The sequence below is a fragment of the Nicotiana tabacum genome, chromosome 1, assembly GCF_000715075.1.
Source record: "Nicotiana tabacum cultivar K326 chromosome 1, ASM71507v2, whole genome shotgun sequence".
Classification (NCBI taxonomy): Eukaryota; Viridiplantae; Streptophyta; class Magnoliopsida; order Solanales; family Solanaceae; genus Nicotiana; species Nicotiana tabacum.
The window spans coordinates 26795793-26814125 of record NC_134080.1 but is presented as its reverse complement, the minus strand read 5'-3'; the positions used below and the strand labels follow the sequence as shown (position 1 = coordinate 26814125).

Genomic DNA, 18333 nt, shown 5'->3' with positions numbered 1-18333 from the left:
ATATGAATAAATTAATGCTTCCCCCAAATCACAATTTACACATCACAACACTAGTCTTACACACACAAGCATACACTACTCTACAACATTGTGCATATAACCCATTAAAAAGCAAGAAAAGAAGAAAATTAAAAGGAAAACAAATTCAACTAGAGATACTACACAAAGAAATATTGAACTAAGATAAAACTTACACAAAAATACAATAGAAGAGGGGAAGAAGAATGCCATCCCTGGGGTGAGTGGAGAGTTAGAAGGATGGGAGTTGGGGAAGATGGGTGGGAATGTGGTAGAAGAAGAAAGGAAAGGATTGTTGGGTTAGGGTTAGAGAGAGAGAATTTGGGAGAGTGAGGGGGTTGAGCGGGTGGGTTAGATATTAGTAGGGGTTAAAAAAAATTATAAAATAAAAGAAGAATAAAAGAAGAATAAAAAAAACTTACCTGGTTCGAACTCACCGCGGTTGACCGCGGTCCCACCATGGCAGCGGTATGTTAAACAAGTCGAGGCAGAATATATGCCTTTCACCGCGGTCCTACCGCGGTCGCGGTGGATAGAGCGACTGGGAGGCAGAATACTCGTCCTTGACCGCGGTCGCGGTGCGATATTTTTTTTATTCATAGGAAGTTACAGAAGAAAACAAAAACAACAACATTCATGGGTTGCCTCCCATGCAGCGCCTGATTTAACGTCGTGGCACGACGCAGGCTAGGATCATCACTTCTCATTCGCGTACTAGGGCTCTTCCAACGTTATTATCTCTTTATCCCCTTTCTCATATTCCATTCTAAGGTAATGTTTCAGCCTTTGCCCATTCACTGTGAACTTATTCGTCCCATCTTCTGATTCAATCTCAACAGCTCCACTTGAGAATATTTGCACCACTCTGAAGGGTCCTGACCATCGGGACTTCAACTTACCCGGAAACAATCTCAATCTTGAGTTGTATAACAACACTAGCTCTCTGGATTTGAATTTTTGGTCCACTATGTGCTTGTCATGCATTAGTTTCATCCGTTCTTTATATAATCTAGCACTCTCGAATGCCTGGAACTTGAATTTTTCTAGCTCATGTAACCTAGTGACTCTGTTAGTGCCTGTTGTCTCCATGTCCAAGTTCAACTGCCGTAATGCCTAAAGTGCTTTATGCTCGATCTCTACCGGAAGGTGGCATTCCTTTCCAAACACCAACTTGTACGGTGACATACCAATTGGAGTTTTGAAGGCTGTGCGGTATGCCCACAATGCATCATCCAGCTTCTTTGCCCAATCGGTCCTTGTTGCATTCACTATTGTTGTAAGGACACTTTTAATCTCTCTGTTGGACACTTCAACTTACCCGCTCGATTGTGGGTGGTACGGAGTGGTCACTTTATGGCGAACTCCATACTTTTCCAATAGTTGTGCGAACGCTCTATTGCAGAAATGGATTCCGCCATCACTAAGTATAGCTTTCGGGGTGCCAAAACGTGTGAAAATGTTCTTCTTTAGAAAGCCTGTTACCCCTTTAGCATCATTGGTTGGGAGATCCACTACTTCGACCCACTTGGAGACGTAGTCAACTACTACCAATATGTACTTGTTACCATACGAGCTGACAAATGGCCCCATGAATTCGATCCCCCACATGTCAAAAACCTCCACCTCTTGAATTATGGTTATTGGCATCTCGTGTCGACGAGATATGTTGCATGTCCTTTGGCATTCATCGCAACTTTTGACCCAAGCATGGGCATCCTTGAATAGAGTTGGCCAATACAAGCCCGACTCCAACACCTTAGCTGCTGTCCGAATTCCTCCAAAGTGTCCACAATATGGTGAAGCATGGCAAGCCTGCAAAACAAAATGTTGATCTTTCTCGGGGATACACCGCCGGATCATGTTATCTACACATATTTTAAACAGTATAGGTTCATCCTAATAATAAGACCGACAATCACGAAATAACTTTTTCTTTTGAATTGAGGAGAGTTCATAAGGTACAAAACCACTTGCTAAATAATTAGCAATATCAGCATACCACGGTGTTGTTGTTGTTGTTGTTTAGCATACCACGATGCCTCCTCCATTGTCATTGCTAGTAACTGTTCATCGGGGAATGTCTCTGTTATATCCTCAACCTCTACCTTCTTTTCACCTCCTTCCAACCTTGAGAGGTGGTCAACTACTTGGTTCTCTGTCCCTTTTCTGTCACGGATCTCCAGAACAAGTTCTTGTAACAAAAGAACCCAGCGAATCAAGCGTTGCTTTGACTCCTTCTTTTCTATCAGGTACCTAATTGCTGCATGGTTAGTGCAAATAATAACTTTCGAGCCAATCAAGTATGACCTGAATTTGTCGAATGCAAAAACGACAGCCAACATCTCCTTTTCCGTCACGGTGTAATTGAGTTATGCACCGTTTAGCGTTCTGCTTGCATAGTAAATCGGGTGCATCAGTTTATCCTTTCGCTGCCCCAAGACCACTCTTATAGCATTGTCACTCGCGTCGCACATGAGCTCGAACGGTTGCTCCCAGTTGGGTCAACAATGATTGGTGCAGTCGCCAATCTCTTCTTCATCTCTTCAAATGTCAACCTGCAATCATTAGAAAAACACAAAGGGGTGATCCTTTTCAAGGAGTTTTCATAAAGGGTTAGCAATCTTAGAGAAATCTTTTATGAATCGTCTGTAGAACCCGGCGTGCCCAAGGAAATTTCTCACTGCCTTAACTGAAGTAGGCGGTGTCAACTTCTCAATCGCGTCAACCTTAGCATGGTCAATCTCGATTCCCTTACTGGACACTCGATGCCCCAAGACTATCCCTTCCTGTACCATAAAATGGCACTTTTTCCAGTTCAACACTAAATTTGTCTCCACACATCTCCTGAGCACTCTTCTTAAGTTGTGAAAACAGTCCTCGAATGAATCCCTCACCATAGAGAAATCATCCATAAATACCTCCATAATGTCCTCCACCATGTCCGTAAAAATGGCTAACATACACCATTGAAATGTCGTCGGTGCATTGCAAAGCCCAAAAGGCATTCTCCGAAAGGCAAAAATGCCATACAGACAGGTGAATGATGTTTTCTCTCTGTCTTCGGGGGCTATTGAGATCTGATTGTACCCTGAATATCCATTCAAGAAACAAAAGTGAGATCGCCCGGCCAGCCTATCTAATGTTTGGTCAATGAATGGCAGGGGGAAATGGTCCTTCTGGGTGGCTGTGTTCAATTTTTGGTAATCCATGCAAATCCGCCATCCCGTGACTGTACGAGTCGAGATCAACTCATTATTCTCATTTTGTACGACTGTCATTCCTGCCTTTTTCGGCACACACTGAACAGGGCTGACCCAATTACTGTCAGAGATGGGGAAGATGATACCCGGATCTAACCATTTGATCACTTCTTTCTTCACCACCTCTTTCATATTTGTGTTTAGCCTTCGTTGATGTTCTCTGGAAGGTTTGTACCTTTCTTCCAAGAGAATCTTGTGCATACAAAATCTGGGTTGATATAGTCCAATAATGGTAGTCTTACATTCTTGTAGGAGTTGCTCTACCTACACATCTAGCAAATCGGATGATATAATAACAAGCAATGTAGAATCAGGCCCTAAGAAAACGTACCTGAGGTGAGCTGGGAGCGTTTGAGCTCCAGTTTGGATAGTTCCTCTACTGATAATTTTGCTGGTGGTGTAGCCCTTTTTTTCTAACTCAAGGGACTCGAACTGAGGTTCCCTCTTACAGAATCCTTGGCCTTCGAGTTCCATGACCCACTCAGCCAACCCTTCACCATCCATCTCCTATAAATTTTTCAGGCAAGCCTTCAATGGATCTTTAGCAATCAGGGTCACATCATCTTCGTGCAGGATCACATATGCTGCCTCCACTAGGGAGCAATTAGCATATTCACTGGGTCTACTCATGGATTGTTGAACGTTGAATATGACTTTTTCATCGTTCAACCGCATTTTTAATTCCCCAATTTCACAATCGATCAGTGCTCTCCCAGTGGCTAAGAATGGCCTCCCTAAAATGATCGGTATCTCTTCATCTACCTGGCAATCCAGAATAACAAAGTCTGCAGGGAACACAAACTTCCCCACTTGTACCAACACATCATCAAGAATCCCTGTCGGCCTTTTAACCGTGCGGTCAGCCAGTTGCAAAAGCATCGAAGTCGGTCTAGCTCTGCCAATGCCTAGTTTGGTATATATGGCCAGTGGCATCAAGTTTATGTTGGCTCCTAAGTCACATAATGCCTTTGTAAAGGCATAACTCCCAATAGTGCATGGAATAGTAAAGCTACATAGGTTAGACATCTTTTGAGCCATGGGTCTTGTCACTATTGCACTGCATGTCTGTGTCAGAGTTACTGTGGATAGGTCCTGGAAATCAAACTTTCATGACATTAGGTCCTTCATCATCTTTGCGTAGCCTGGAATCTCTCTCAAAGCATCCATAAGAGGAATATTCAATTGAATTTGACGCAGCATCTCCATGAATTTCCTGTATTGATCTTCCTTCTTTTGTTTTACCAGTCTTTAAGGGAATGGTGCATGTATCACCCTTTGTGCACTGTTTGATGGCTCCTCTCCATTGGGGTTCTGTGGCACAAGAGGTACCACCTGTTCTGTAGCTTGTTCACTCTCTTTAGTTTTACCATTATCATCATGAACCTGTTCAACCACCACTTCAGTAAGTTCTGTTGATTCATCTACCTCCAATGGAACTGGAGTGGCTGGCGTAGTCTCTTTGCTGGCTTGTGCAACTTCCTGCTCCCTATCAAAATCTCTCCCATTCCGGAGACTTACTGCCATCAGCTGATTCGGGTTTTGCTCCTTGGGGTTAATGTTCGTGTCTGCTGGCAATGTTCCCTGAGGGTAGTTGTTTAAGGCCATAGACAGCTGCCCCAACTGATTTTCAATGTTCTTTATTGCTGAGTCATGCACTGCCAACTTTTCCTGCATCTTACCATTTGTTCCAATAAGTTGTTGAAGCATACCCCTGATCTCTACCATGTTGTTATCTTGTTGCTAAGGAGGTGGTTGATATGTCAACTGTTGCTGGTTCTGCTGTGGATAGCCTTGTTGTCTCTGATATGTCACCATTTACCCTTGGGGTTGCATACCTCCAGGTTGTGGCATGTGTTGGTCTGTATTGCTGATTTGGTGTCGGTCTCCACTGTTGTCCTCCTTGTCTCTGACCCCCAAAGTTGTTGACATAATTCATATCTTCTCTTAACCCTTGGTTGCCACCTTCTTCACTCCATGAACACACATAAGACTGATTAACGCAGGGGGTACACAGTCCTCCATTTGTCATGTCGACAATATGTACTTGCTTTGTACCCATCTCATCAATCTTCTTTGTCAATATACTCATCTGAGTCATGAGTGTGGCTATGCTCTCTGCATGCAAATTATTTGGGTCAAGAGGAACTGAATGCACTATTGGTGCCAGTGTTGTACCTCTCGTCATCCACCTCGAATTCTGAGACATCTTGTCAAGAAGGATTTTGCACTTGGTGAATGTCTTACTCAAAAATGCACCCCCAGCTGAAGCATCTACATTGGCCTTTAGATTGTCAGCTAACCCCATGTAGAATCTCTAGTCGAGCATCTGGTCTGGAATACCATGGTGGGGACACTTCACTAGCATCCCTTTGAATCTTTCCCAAGGTCTTAGTAGGCTGCTACTTGTACTGCAGTATCTCATCAATCTATCTTGTAGTCTTATTGGGCCGGTAAAACTTATTCAGGAACTGCTTGACTAATTCCTCCCAGATGATAATGGAATTTATTGGGAGCGAATTCAGCCAAGTCTAAGCTTCCCCAGTCACAGAGAACGGGAACAGTAACAGCTTGATAGCTTCTGTGGTCATATTTGGCTGTCTTTGGGTCATACAAATCGATAGAAAAAGTTTCAAGTGTTGTTGAGGGTCTTCAATATGTGACCCGGAGAACAATCCCTTATTCTGTAGAAGATGCAGCATGTTGTTGGTGATCTGGAATGTCTCCGCTTGTATTGGGGGCACAGCTATGGCAGTGGCCAGGTTGTCAGTTGTCGGTTGTGCCTAATCATAAAGTGCAGCTTCTGGTACAAGAGGTGCCACCACTCTGACGTTTGGGTCAGTTAGCTCATCACTAATGTTTCCGTTGACGTTGTCTACGTCACCCATGTCAATTTCAAGTTGGTGTGTTATTGTGATTGTTGGGTCTTCTTGTTGGCACGGTTCAATGCCCTGAATGTTTTCTCGGGGTCTGAGAGTCCTTCAAGCAGTTCTCCGGTCCTCGAAGAATTTCTAGGCATACACCTGAATCCCACAAGAGTTCAAACGTGAGAATTGCAATGAAAAAATATTGTTTAACACCTTTGAAAATTGATCTAGACTAATAATTCTAGCACTACTTCTAAGTTGTAATAAATAATACCGTTAGTTCTCCGACAACGACGCCAAAATTTGATCATGCCCAACTATGCCTTCTAAAAGACAAAGCGGCCGTTGCAAATATAATCCGATTTTAAGTCCGGAGTCGAATCCTCAGGGAACTAACCTATCTATTACAACTCTTCGCAATGCTATTATCAACTCAAACTATTTCCAGATGCAAGATTTTTATCAATAAAGGTTGGATTTTTGTTTAACTACTTCAACTGATATTAAAAATAATAATATCCTAAATCAAAGATAATTCAATGGTAAAAAGGTCTAGGGCATTGATTTCCCCAATTGCTAGTTTAGGTCTTAACTCTTTTGCTATAATCCTGTCGTAATACTCTATGAGGATTATGAGCTATGAGTTATCGTAATTATCTCTCGATCAACTACGATAATTTACTAGAGCATTCTCTCGAACTACTCTAGCTGAAAATTTGTGCAGCTCTGAATTATCCCACCAAAGTTTCGTTATCTCTAACCCCACTTTTAAGTTCAAGTAATGAATCTCTTCAATTACCCAAAAGTGGTGTTGTTCAACAACAGTCTAACCTAATATTCTTTCTCAAGCAACATAAGGCAATTAGACATGATTAATCAAGGGCTCATTTAATTAATCACCATACAAAACGTAGTTGAACAATCATATAATAAATCCAGCTCGATTATAACAAAGTTGAATCAAAACTTCATCCAACAATTGGTTCCATCAACCCTAGATCAAATGTTTAGCTACTCATAACAAATCAAGATAAAACTACAAAATTGTTCATAATGTGTAATTGTAAGAAATAAAAGGAGATAGAAAAATTCTAATGTTTGGTTGATCTTCTCACACTTGTTCTTGCCTCCAAAATAGTCTAAAAATAAGCTTGATACTTTCTTCGGCAAGCTTCTTGAGTTTATAAGGGTTTGGAATAAGTTTTTCCTGAGTTACACTTTGGTTCCACAAGTTCTGGGCACTGCACAGTTCACCGCGGTGAGAGACAAACATTCTACCTGTGTTTGTGGCCTGCCGAGGTCCCACTGCGGTCCACCGCGGTCGCGGTGGATTCAAATCCAGTCCCCTTTTTGCTTCTTTCCGCTCAGGTGCTTCTTGCTTGGATGGTTTCTTCACAGTATTGACTCCAAAACACTCCATAGTTCTTCCTAACTTGGATCAGTCCCTGCGAAGCAAAAGAACACCAATTTGAGCATTTTGTTATCAATTAGCCTATAAAACAACAATAAAGCATGGTATAATTAGGGTATAAATATCGTCTATGTAGCCTAATATTAGGAATCAAACACATATTGCGGTATCTAAAATGGACTACCGATATGGGCATATTTTATGGCAATAATTGCAGTCCCGATCTTGTTGCTTATGTTGATGCTGGGTATTTATCTGACCCACACAAGGCTCAATCTCAAACGGGTTATGTGTTTATCTATGGAGACACTGTCATATCTTGGCGATCGACTAAGCAATCAATTGTGGGTACCTCATATAATCATTTTGAGATAATTGTTATTCATGAAGCAAGTCGAGAGTGTGTGTAGTTGAGGTCTATAATACATCTTATTCGAGACAAATGTGGTCTAAAATGTGACAAACTACCCACGATTTTGTATGAAGACAATGCAGCATATATAGCCCAATTGAAGGGAGGATCCATAAAAGGAGATAGGACAAAGCACATTTCACCAAAGTTATTTTTCACACATGATCTTCAAAAGAATGGTGATATTAATGTGCAACAAATTCGTTCAAGTGATAATATGGCTGATTTGTTCACAAAATCTCTACCGACGTCAACCTTCAAGAAGCTAGTACACAAGATTGGGATGTGAAGGCTCAAGCATGTGAAATGATGCTCTCATCAGGGGGAGTTTAATATGCATTGCACTCTTTTTCCTTTACAAGGTTTTGTCCCACTGGTTTTCCTTGCAAGGTTTTTAACGAGGCAACCAAAAGGCGTATTGTTAGATATGTATACTCTTTTTCCTTTTCTAGGATTTTTTTCTTATTGGATTTTATTTTAGTTAAGGTTTTAACGAGGCACATTTCTTATTGGGTAGACATTCAAGGGGAAGTGTTATGAATAGAATTGTAATTAGAGTGAATGTCTATCTTTTAGAGAGTTTTACTTTGTGGCTAAGTCATTTTTCCCCTATAAATAGAGGGGTCTTACCCCATTGTAAATCATCCCAAAATTCAATAAGAATTACTCTATCTTTCTCTACAATATTGTTCTTCTACTTTTATTGTTTTATTACCGTTGGCTTGAATTATATATTTACAGAGTTCAAGTATCCGATACTGTCAGTTGTACAGTTCGAGCTTTGTGAGACCAAGGATTTAAAAATTTATCTTTTTAGAGATGTGCCAAATAAAATATCTAGCAATTGAAGTTAATACTTCATCTTTGGTAGATCGATAGCCTTGAATCTAGAGAACTATACGCACTAGCATATATGCCACAAGTCCACAACAGCAGGGCACCATTTGCTTCTTACTCCCTCCGTTTTATTTTATGTGGTGACGTTTGATCATGTACAACATTTAGGAAAGAAAAAAAAAATTAAAACTTGTGTGAGAACCGAATCATCATTTTATTCAAAGCTTATATGGTTGTAAATTACATAAATTTGAACATAATATAACAACAAATAGAGTTTGATCTAGTGAAGCTAATTAAACCCATCCTTTGCATACTTGCTAAGTACAACTTTCCTCTGCAATTTAAGACGATCATAGCCAAGTAACCATCTTAAACCAGGAACATACTCCATTGATCCTAGAAACCTTGCATATATAATCACAATAGAAGAAGAAATCACAGCATATGCAGCAACTTTCCCCGGCGGAAATATAGCTAACAATGAAATCATGTAACTCAACATCATGAAAACCAAAGACAATTGTAACGGCAAACTATACCTACTAGTTTGTACCAAGAAAATAATCAACCCAACTGAAATTACAAAACATATCGTATTCGTATACATTATGGGGTTGAAGTATTTCTTCGGCAAAACCACCGTCCCAGGACGATCACCGCTGCTCGCGGTGGTTGTTGTGCTGCCGTCGCTTTGTGTTACGCCGCCAGGTGGGCTGAGCAAGGCTTGATAGGTAGCTGTTGCAATGAGTATAGCTACAACTAGCAGAGCATTTCGTACGTCATTTGATAAACCTTTTCTTAGATTAACGTCGTATTTTACGAATTTTTCGGTGATTGTCTCTTTTGATCCAAGAAAATCTGATAAAAGAACGTCTTTTTTCAGTGAAGAGGTAGTTGAAGCACCAGCAGAACGTAAAACTTTCTTCATTTCTCTGCTTTGTTCGTCTGGAAGTCCTATTGCTATGTCAAGAGCTGTCATTCCTTGTGTATTCTTTTCGTTTATATTTTTCATGTTCTTGATTAACAACTTAACTATCTGCAAAATGACAAAAATAATTAGAATTAATAGTATTGCTTCTAAACCTACGATCTAATCCAAAAAGGGAAAAGGATAAATTTTGCGCTTGTATTATTCGAAATTGAGCAAATTTCCCTTCGTTAAATTTTTGGTTTAATATCGCCTCCCCCATTAGGAAACAACCTCGTCTTTTGCCCTTGTCCCTAATGGAGTTCTAACGTCAGGGTAATTTAAATTCACAGTCAGAAGTTGAAGGATAAATTTGAACATTTTCTCATAAAAATTTTGGACATGTGGAGTCCACTCATTTCATACTGTAAATAACAAGGGCAAATATGAGATAATTTGCTAACGATAAAGATATGAATGGACCAAGAACGTAAAATTAAGCAATTTCAAATAGTAAGGACAAATTTGAACATTTTCCCTTCCAAAAAAGTAGTTAGAAAAATAAGAGCACAAACCTGAAGCTGATTTGTGGACACGGCAATATGAGTATCACCATTTTCATCTTTCAACTTAAGAATCTCTCTGTTGTTTGTCCTTTGGAGCCATCCTAGTAAAACTAGAACACAATTTAACTTGCTGTTTTTGACAGCAACATGTAAAGCAGTCTCGCCACGAATTGTCACATCCTTGCTTGATGCAGGACAAGCATAGAGAAATTCCCCTAAAAGATCCATATTTTCTGTTTCTGCTACATAATGTAAAGGAGTAATTCTTTCTCTTCCTCTAACACGAATGAGTTCGGGATCATGCTTGATGAGTCGTTTCGCGGTCTCAACATGTCCTTTTTTCAGAGCTGAGTGCAAGGGGCTTAGACCTTCAGAGTTTAGCTTTCTACCAAATGAAGGCTTTAAGCTCAGGATTTCAATGGCTAATTGAGTTTGTCCAGCTGATGCAGCAATGTGTAATGGAGTATCCACAAATGGGATCTCATCGATTCTTTCAAGATCCGGATTTAGCAAGTAGAAGTCATCAATATCTCCTGCTTCACAAACATCGGTCAGTATTTGATCCATGTTGAGTTATTAACCGATGAAGTTACTTGTAAGTAGTAACGTTTGTTTTAGCCTTGTAGAAACAAAATTTGAAGAAAAATAGAGTGCTAATAATAGATGAACTGCATTGACTTTGTGTTGCTTTATGCTCTCTTGTTCTTCCAATGAGAATTTATTGAACAATAAAAAAAGGGGAAGTTCCCGCGTATGATAGTGAAAAGCTTGCTGGTTTTATTCATTCTGTCCAGCAAACAAATAAGTATTTTATATGAAAATGGACTGGTGGTATTAGTTTATTCAAAGTCAATTTGGTTGTTGGTTGCGTGTTCGATTCCGCGTATAACAAAAGAAATGCCTGGAAAATAATGAAATCAACATCAATATTTATGAATTATATGCACAGCTACCAAAATAGAAATAGAATAAGATAACAAATGTAAGAAATTGTCAAGGGGCCATTGCCTCTATACTTTGCTATATATGAAAATATCAAAAGGGTCTATTCTAAAGGGCTAATCACAGCAAATTTAAGTTCCAATGGATGCAGCTGAGAAGCTAGCGGAGGCTGATCGCATGAATAATATTGATGTGTTGTATGAGCTTCTATGTTCAGATCCATTTCTACTGGAAAGCTTTGAACAGGTACAATTTATCGATACGCCTCTGCATATAGCAGCCTCAGAAGGTTGTACACACTTTGCTATTGAAATAATGAGCTTAAAACCTTCATTTTGTGGGAGACTCAACACCAACGGATTTAGCCCCCTTGACTTGGCTTTGCGCAACGGACACAGGGAGACTGTGTCAAGGCTGGTTCAATTTGACCCCGACCTTATCCGAGTGCAAGGAAAGGAAAGAATTACACCTTTGCATTATGTTGCAGAAACAGATGACGTAGAATTTTTGGCCGAATTTTTACTAGCTTGTCCTGCATCTATCGAGGACTTGACCATTCGCGATGAAACTGCAGTTCATACTGCTGTGAAAAATGGCAATGAAAGAGCATTCAAAGTCCTCTTGGGATGGCTTCAGCGGACTGAAAATTTGGATATATTGGACTGGAAAGACGAAGCCGGGAATACAGTTCTGCATATTGCAGCTTCTACAAATCAACCCCAGGCATGCTTTCTTGATAAATTTCTATACTGTTAACTTTTCATTTGAAAATTAGCAAACAAATTTGTAATCCTAGAATGGATATTTACACAGGTGGTTAGACGTTTGATCAAAAGAGTATACACACTTAATGAAGTTAACGTAGAAGGCTTGACAGCATACGATATTGCCTTAAGACTACCAACGGAGTCGAGCAGAGAAATTAAGAAAGTTTTGCAAAAGGCAGGAGTTTGCAGATCTTCATTACTTCCCTCAGTTTGTAGCAAGGCGCAATTTTTCAGTTCAAAAGAATACATGTCTCAGAAAGTAGTAAAGCTCCACGCTTTTCTACATAAGGGTTTATCAGAAGATACGCGCAATGTGCTTCTAGTGGTTGCAGTTCTAATTGCAACAGCTTCTTATCAAGCTGTATTGAGTCCTCCAGGAGGACTTTATTCCAATGATAATGGAAAATCACAAGGTGGTTTAAGCAATGGACAAGTACAAATGCCGACTAATTATCTGAATTTGTTCCTCATTTTCAACTCCTTGGCCTTTGCTTTGTCTGTTGGAATGATGGTGTTATTCATTCAGGATAGTTTGGGTGGCGCGCTGCTAGATCTGGCGCTACTTTTTCTAATGTTTAGCTATTTCCTATCCATGTTTTCAATTTCAGGGAATACTAAAACTGGTTTAATGAGTGCAGGTGGCGCGTTAGCTATTATTTCTTCGCTTTTCTTGTTTTTCTTGATAATAATGCCAAAGATGTGGGTGGATGCGCCAGGAATGATGCTACTCGATTGTTTGACACGCCGGGAAACTGTTTCTGATCGAATGCAGTATCGTCTGGTAGCTAAGAAGTATTCATCATTAGTTGGTCATAAGTGTAAAGGGATCCATTGTAATGATAATATTGGAATTTTGCACAATCTTGCCTTTTTCAGCGAATGATGTTGTATGAGATGGAAGTCCTGCATTAATGTAATGTCTTTTCTTGTCAAGAAGGAATTTGTTTTTCTTTGTTTTCCAACTTACACAATAACCATTTGAGCAAGAAAAACACGAACATCAGCATATACAAACATGTTTTGGAAGTTTTGTTTTGCAGAATAACAAGACGACCACTATAGTGGATCGTCTTAGACAGCTAATCCAAAAAATCTAAGTGTTTAAACACATGCTATCTTAAACAATTAAATGTTCTCAAATATCTTGAAAGGAACTTAATTCGGATAACTTACTATGTTTTTCGGATAACTTGTGCTGTGGATAGACTATTATCATACCTTAGCTAAGTAATGTATTTGCCACAGAAACAAGTGCATAGACTATTATCTCTATAGTGATCACTTCCTTTGTTCTTTAAGGGTAGCCACTCTAGTGATATTGCTAAAGATAGGATCGGTTCCATTATTAATGATGATGAAGCTGCTGTCATTACTTGTTGAAGATGGCAGCATATGAAAATTAGCTATGGCAATGAGGACGGCTACCACTAGGAGAGCATTTAGTGTGCAAATGATGCAAATGTAGAAAGTGCAGTCGCTTCTAAAGCTCCATTTTTAGGCAAAAGTTTGATAATTCTTTCATCAACTTGTCCTGGAAGTGTCTCTGCAATATCAAGTGTTGTGAGACCTTTTGAGTCTTTCATGTTAATGTCGCTTTGTAGGTTGTTTGGTGCGTGTATAAAGTCCCACACTAAAAGCAAAAAAGAAAAAGAAACTACTCATGAGATGTTTGCTGTGAGGCCTTTTGAAAGAAAAAAAATACGGAATTAGCCCAAAACAGATAGTATCACAGTATGTTAAAATTAACTTTGACTTGTTTTAGCCCAATAACTCGTATCTGAGTCAATGATTTGGCCATCCAAGTACGGAGATGGAGTAGTGATGGTGTGAGGTCCAACTTAGTACTGCTCAAACCTTGAGGGAGGCACTAGCCCTTGAATGGTGACTGGTCTTGTGGAACTTAGGTCAATGGAAAGAGTATTGGGTGTTTGTGAATAAAGTTAAATGCTTTTGAAGGTGGTTTGAGAAAAACTGTCAGAGCTCATACCATGTTAAGGGTATTTTTTGGTTGCTTTCAACTTAAGTATCATCAATCCTATAATACGATTAAAAACACAATTCAATTGATTGATCACATATATAATTATCATCAACTGTATCAACAACAAATCACAAAAGAAGTTAAATGTAGAAATAGTTATTATCTAATCATAACCTTCAATTTTTTGTTTCAAATAGTACTCCTTGTCCTAAAAGAATGAGAAATTTTTCAAGTGTCGAACTATTACTTTCAAGGTCATTTTCGTCAATAGCTTAGGTATTTTGTGAGGATTATCTTTATATTCGAGAATACCCATATACTCTGGGACAGATTTATATAGAGGAGAGGGATTAGTACGCCACCCGCACGCTCGAATACAATATACATGTATATAGTACTATCTTGCAGAAAAGGACTATATATTTAATGAGTGGACCTAGGAGTGTTCATAAAAATTCGAAAATTTGAACCAAACCGAAAACCAAAACAAACCGATAAAAAAAACTAATACTTTTTGGTTTGATTTGGTTTTGATTTTGAAATTTAAAAACCGATCAAATTTGGTTTGATTTTGATTTTAATTAAAAAAATTCGAACTAAACCGAATATAGGAGTAACTATTTTAAATTTATTATTAAACCGAATATAGGAGTAGCTATTTTAAATTTATTATTATACCTATATATATGTATACTTTTATACAAAGTTTTAAAATTTTTATAGTAAATATTAATCGTTTGCACTTTTAGTACAATTCTTTACCTTTACATTCTAGTTTAATTGGTAATTTTCTTTTGTTAAGTGTAAGAATCTATTTCATGTTAAAAATAATATATTTTTAATTGAGTCCTTAAATTATTCATCACTATTTGATTCAATTATCATCAATATATCTTGGTAAATAATAGATTTCTCAGAGGGCAATTGATTTGATAGTGTTACGTTGAAAATGTGATCGCCGAAATATATGTTTGGTAACCGACAAATAACCGACATAAACTGAATCGAGAAAAAACCGACTTAATTGGTTTAGTTTGGTTCTAATATTTGAAAAACTGACTTACTTGGTTTGGTTTCTTTTTAGGGAAAAACCGTTCCAAACCGAACCATGAACACCCCTAAGTGGACCCCTAAGTAACAAAATGGCCAGGGTGACCCTCCTTTCCAACTAGCACGTGCAGATCGAGACTCATTGATGGCCAGTCAATAACCCTTTTCCTCTTGGCCCTACTTTCCTTTTTCCATTTCTTTTTTCAGTTCTTCTCTTTTTCTTAATTTCTTTAATTTTCTTCATCTTTGTATTTATTCTTTTTGTACAACCTAATTTTTATCTTTTGAATTATATATTGGGAAAATGCATAAGTACCTCTGATCTATACCCGAAATTTCAACTACCCACTCTATCTTTGCGGGGTTGTTATTACCCCTAAACTATTTTAAAGTAGAATTATTTGCACCCTTAAAGCTGACGTGGCAGAGTGTGTCCATTTCACTCTCCCGGGGAAAGTGAGAAGCAAGAAAAAACGATTTTCAGATTTTTCTTTTTGCTTTTTTACCTTTTTTCTTACTTTTTTTTCCTTTTCCTTTTTCTTTGTCTTTTTCTTTTACTTATTTTTTCGTTTCTTCTCTAATTCCGGCGGATATTCATTCACCGACGACTTTGTCTAATCGTTTTTCTGTTTTTCTTTTCCTCTTTCTATCATTTTCACACACAAATTAAACTCTCAAAAAGATCTATTAATAAGCAAAGCAAAATACACTCACATTTGGGGTGGGGGGGAATTCATCATCGGAAAATCTTCCCACACCGGAAAAAATTCTTCTCAACTTATATTCGTTTTTCTTTCTTTTGCTCTTCCTCCCACACATAAATTAATCTTTCAAGCATTTTATATATATTATAAAGCAAAATACACTCAGATCGGGATACAAATCTGTAGCTGAAAAAAAAAATTCGGCGGAAAAATGGTATCCTTGAAATTCCGACGACCACCATTTTATGTCGCCGGTGACCAAAATAAAAAGAAAGAGAAAGAAATAACAAAAAAAAAAAGAATAATATGAAATAAGAAAAAAAGATTTTTTTTTTTTTAAAAAAGAAGAAAGAATAAAAAAAGTATTAAATATACACGTGGCAACGCGTGTAGTTCACTACTTGCTAAGAGTTTGGTTGTCTAGTTTTAGGGTGATATTTAATCCATTTTAAAAAAGTTTAGGGGGGTAATAGGGTTCCCGCAAAGATAAAGTGTATAGTTAGAATTCCGGATATAGGTCAGGGGGTACTTATGCATTTTCCCTTATATATTTGCTTCCGTTTATTTTCTAGATCTCAAAATTAATTCTTATTTGAATATGATTTTAATCATTTTTCTTTTTAACCATCTAATGTTATTTTTCCCTTGATTTCACATAAAGGAACAAACATCTTCAGTTTGGTTATCATGTATTTAATTATGCACCAATAAGCTTGTAATGAAAATAATTTAAAAGATTAATCCGAACCGAATTAAGTCAAGAAAGAGCGAACCAACCAAATATATACTCTAATTCAATCTTCTTGATAGTGGTAGATTTATATTAAAAATAGCCTCTTACAGAAATATAGGACAAGATTGCGTAGAATAGACCCGTGTAGTCCGGCCCTTCCTCGGACCCCGCTCATAAAAGCAGCTTAGTGCACCAGCAGACCCGTGTAGTCCGGCCCTTCCTCAGCCCCGCTCATATACTATGATCTAGATATAGTAATACTATGATCTACTAATAATTCAAAGTCTTAATTAATTTGTTTAAGGCCAAATACATCGACAACCCATTAAGGTTGTCTACACTTTTCACTTATACACTTTATCATGTTCCATTTAAACACTTTAACTAGACTTTTACTGTGTCATTTAGACACAATATGCTGACATGACAAAGCAAGTGTCTCTCACATTTTTCAAACGCGTGAAAATGATCTGAAAAAACAAACATTTCATACTTCGGAAATGAATATTTTTGCCGAAATTCTTTTCTGGTGGATCTTCCAAAAACGCTTCAGATCTGAAAGCTTTGCGATGAGACCAAATGGGTCGTAGGTGAATTTTGTCGGCACAAATTTATTCCGGCGAGGCAAATATCGAGTATGTGCTTAACTTGTTTGGTCCACTCGATAAACAAACTAACACCCAGAATTTTGTTCCTATTGCAGCAAATTAACAAGAAAACTTTTGAATACTCAAAGGTTGCTTTTATTTGATTGGCCATTAAGAAGAAGGTATTTTTGGTTTCTCTTATGCTGTGATGTGCGGGGTTTTGCGTAAAGATTCGACGCCGACAGATGGTGATCAGCGACAGCGGCCATGGCGTTGTCATCTTCTCTTTGCCCCATTTTACACAGATCTATGCCTCAAGGATTTTCAATAAATGATGGCCGCCCCTCTCTGCTATGTCCATGATTTTTTCATTACTAAAACTAGCAATGCTTTAAAAAAAGAAGAATAATGAAAGGGAAAATATTGAACCATCTCAGCAACACTCCTTTATCTTTGAAAAAGGGGCTATTATGCTCTTTCTTTTTCTGCTCCTGCTGTAACAATAGCTGATTTTCTTCACCAATTTTTTTTCTCCAGTCATTTTAGTTTCAGAACTCTCAGTAGTTTTAACCTAGAAAGGAAGAATGAAGAAAAAGAAGATAAAAAACCTAAATTTCTGGAGAAGAAGAAAGAGCTAGAAAAACGATGGACGGAAATTGATTTTTCCGGCAAGGAGGAATCATTAGGGAAGATGACAATAGTGGGGTGGGGTTCTCGTTTTAATTTTTTTTTTAAATTTGATTAAGTTAAATCCACATGTCCTTGGCTTATTCGATATTGTGGTGTGTGAATTACGCATAACTTTTGTGTCTGGCTATTTACAAATTTTGTGTAAACGACACAGTAAAGGCTTTGTTAAAGTATTCAAATAGAAATTAAGATAAAGTGTCTAAATGAAAAGTATGGACAACTTTATGCCACCCGGTCTCTGATTGGTTAAACCTTTTGAGGTATCTACACCTGTTGGGGACTCGGTGATAGCTAAGCAAGTATATAGGGGTTAAAATTTAATTTAAGTTGACTTCGGTCAATATTTTGGATAGACGGACCTGGACCCATGATATGACGGTCCCGGAGGGTCCGTAGGAAAATATGGGACTTGGGCGTATGCCCATGTTAGAAATTAAAAGAAATTTTTTGTTAAGAATATGTATATATGTTATCATTATTTCCGTGATAAGGTGTTTTAAGGATGGGATTTCAAGGTTTAAAGAATGTCTCCATAATTGAATGATAGGTAAAAGAGGTTGTTGAAAGGTGGTGATTTGGTTTGGCAGAGTGTAGTTCAATT

The 18333-nt window shown here is 38.2% G+C and overlaps 2 protein-coding genes across 2 annotated transcripts; one reads left to right on the top strand and one right to left on the bottom strand.

The window, feature by feature from the left end:
• Positions 1 to 8992: 8992 nt before the first annotated feature.
• Positions 8993 to 10979, bottom strand: LOC107789735 (ankyrin repeat-containing protein BDA1-like). Its single transcript, XM_016611603.2, has 2 exons — positions 10288 to 10979; positions 8993 to 9841 (listed from the first exon to the last, which is right to left on the bottom strand). Exons 1-2 carry the CDS (start codon positions 10843 to 10845, stop codon positions 9095 to 9097), a joined length of 1305 nt encoding a protein of 434 aa, XP_016467089.1. The 5' UTR covers positions 10846 to 10979; the 3' UTR covers positions 8993 to 9094.
• A 245-nt stretch (positions 10980 to 11224) lies between these two features.
• On the top strand, positions 11225 to 12941 carry LOC107789736 (ankyrin repeat-containing protein BDA1). Its single transcript, XM_016611604.2, has 2 exons — positions 11225 to 11943; positions 12034 to 12941. Exons 1-2 carry the CDS (start codon positions 11362 to 11364, stop codon positions 12868 to 12870), a joined length of 1419 nt encoding a protein of 472 aa, XP_016467090.1. The 5' UTR covers positions 11225 to 11361; the 3' UTR covers positions 12871 to 12941.
• The last annotated feature ends 5392 nt before the right edge of the window (positions 12942 to 18333 follow it).

What these genes read in the sequence shown, in the direction of transcription:
- LOC107789735 (XM_016611603.2), bottom strand. Translation starts at nt 10,845, where the DNA reads ATGGATCAAATACTGACCGATGTTTGTGAAGCAGGAGATATTGATGAC. An exon ending in TGTCCACAAATCAGCTTCAG is followed by an intron (nt 9,842 to 10,287) that starts GTTTGTGCTCTT and finishes GTCATTTTGCAG; the next exon opens with ATAGTTAAGTTGTTAATCAA.
- LOC107789736 (XM_016611604.2), top strand. Translation starts at nt 11,362, where the DNA reads ATGGATGCAGCTGAGAAGCTAGCGGAGGCTGATCGCATGAATAATATT. An exon ending in CTTCTACAAATCAACCCCAG is followed by an intron (nt 11,944 to 12,033) that starts GCATGCTTTCTT and finishes ATATTTACACAG; the next exon opens with GTGGTTAGACGTTTGATCAA.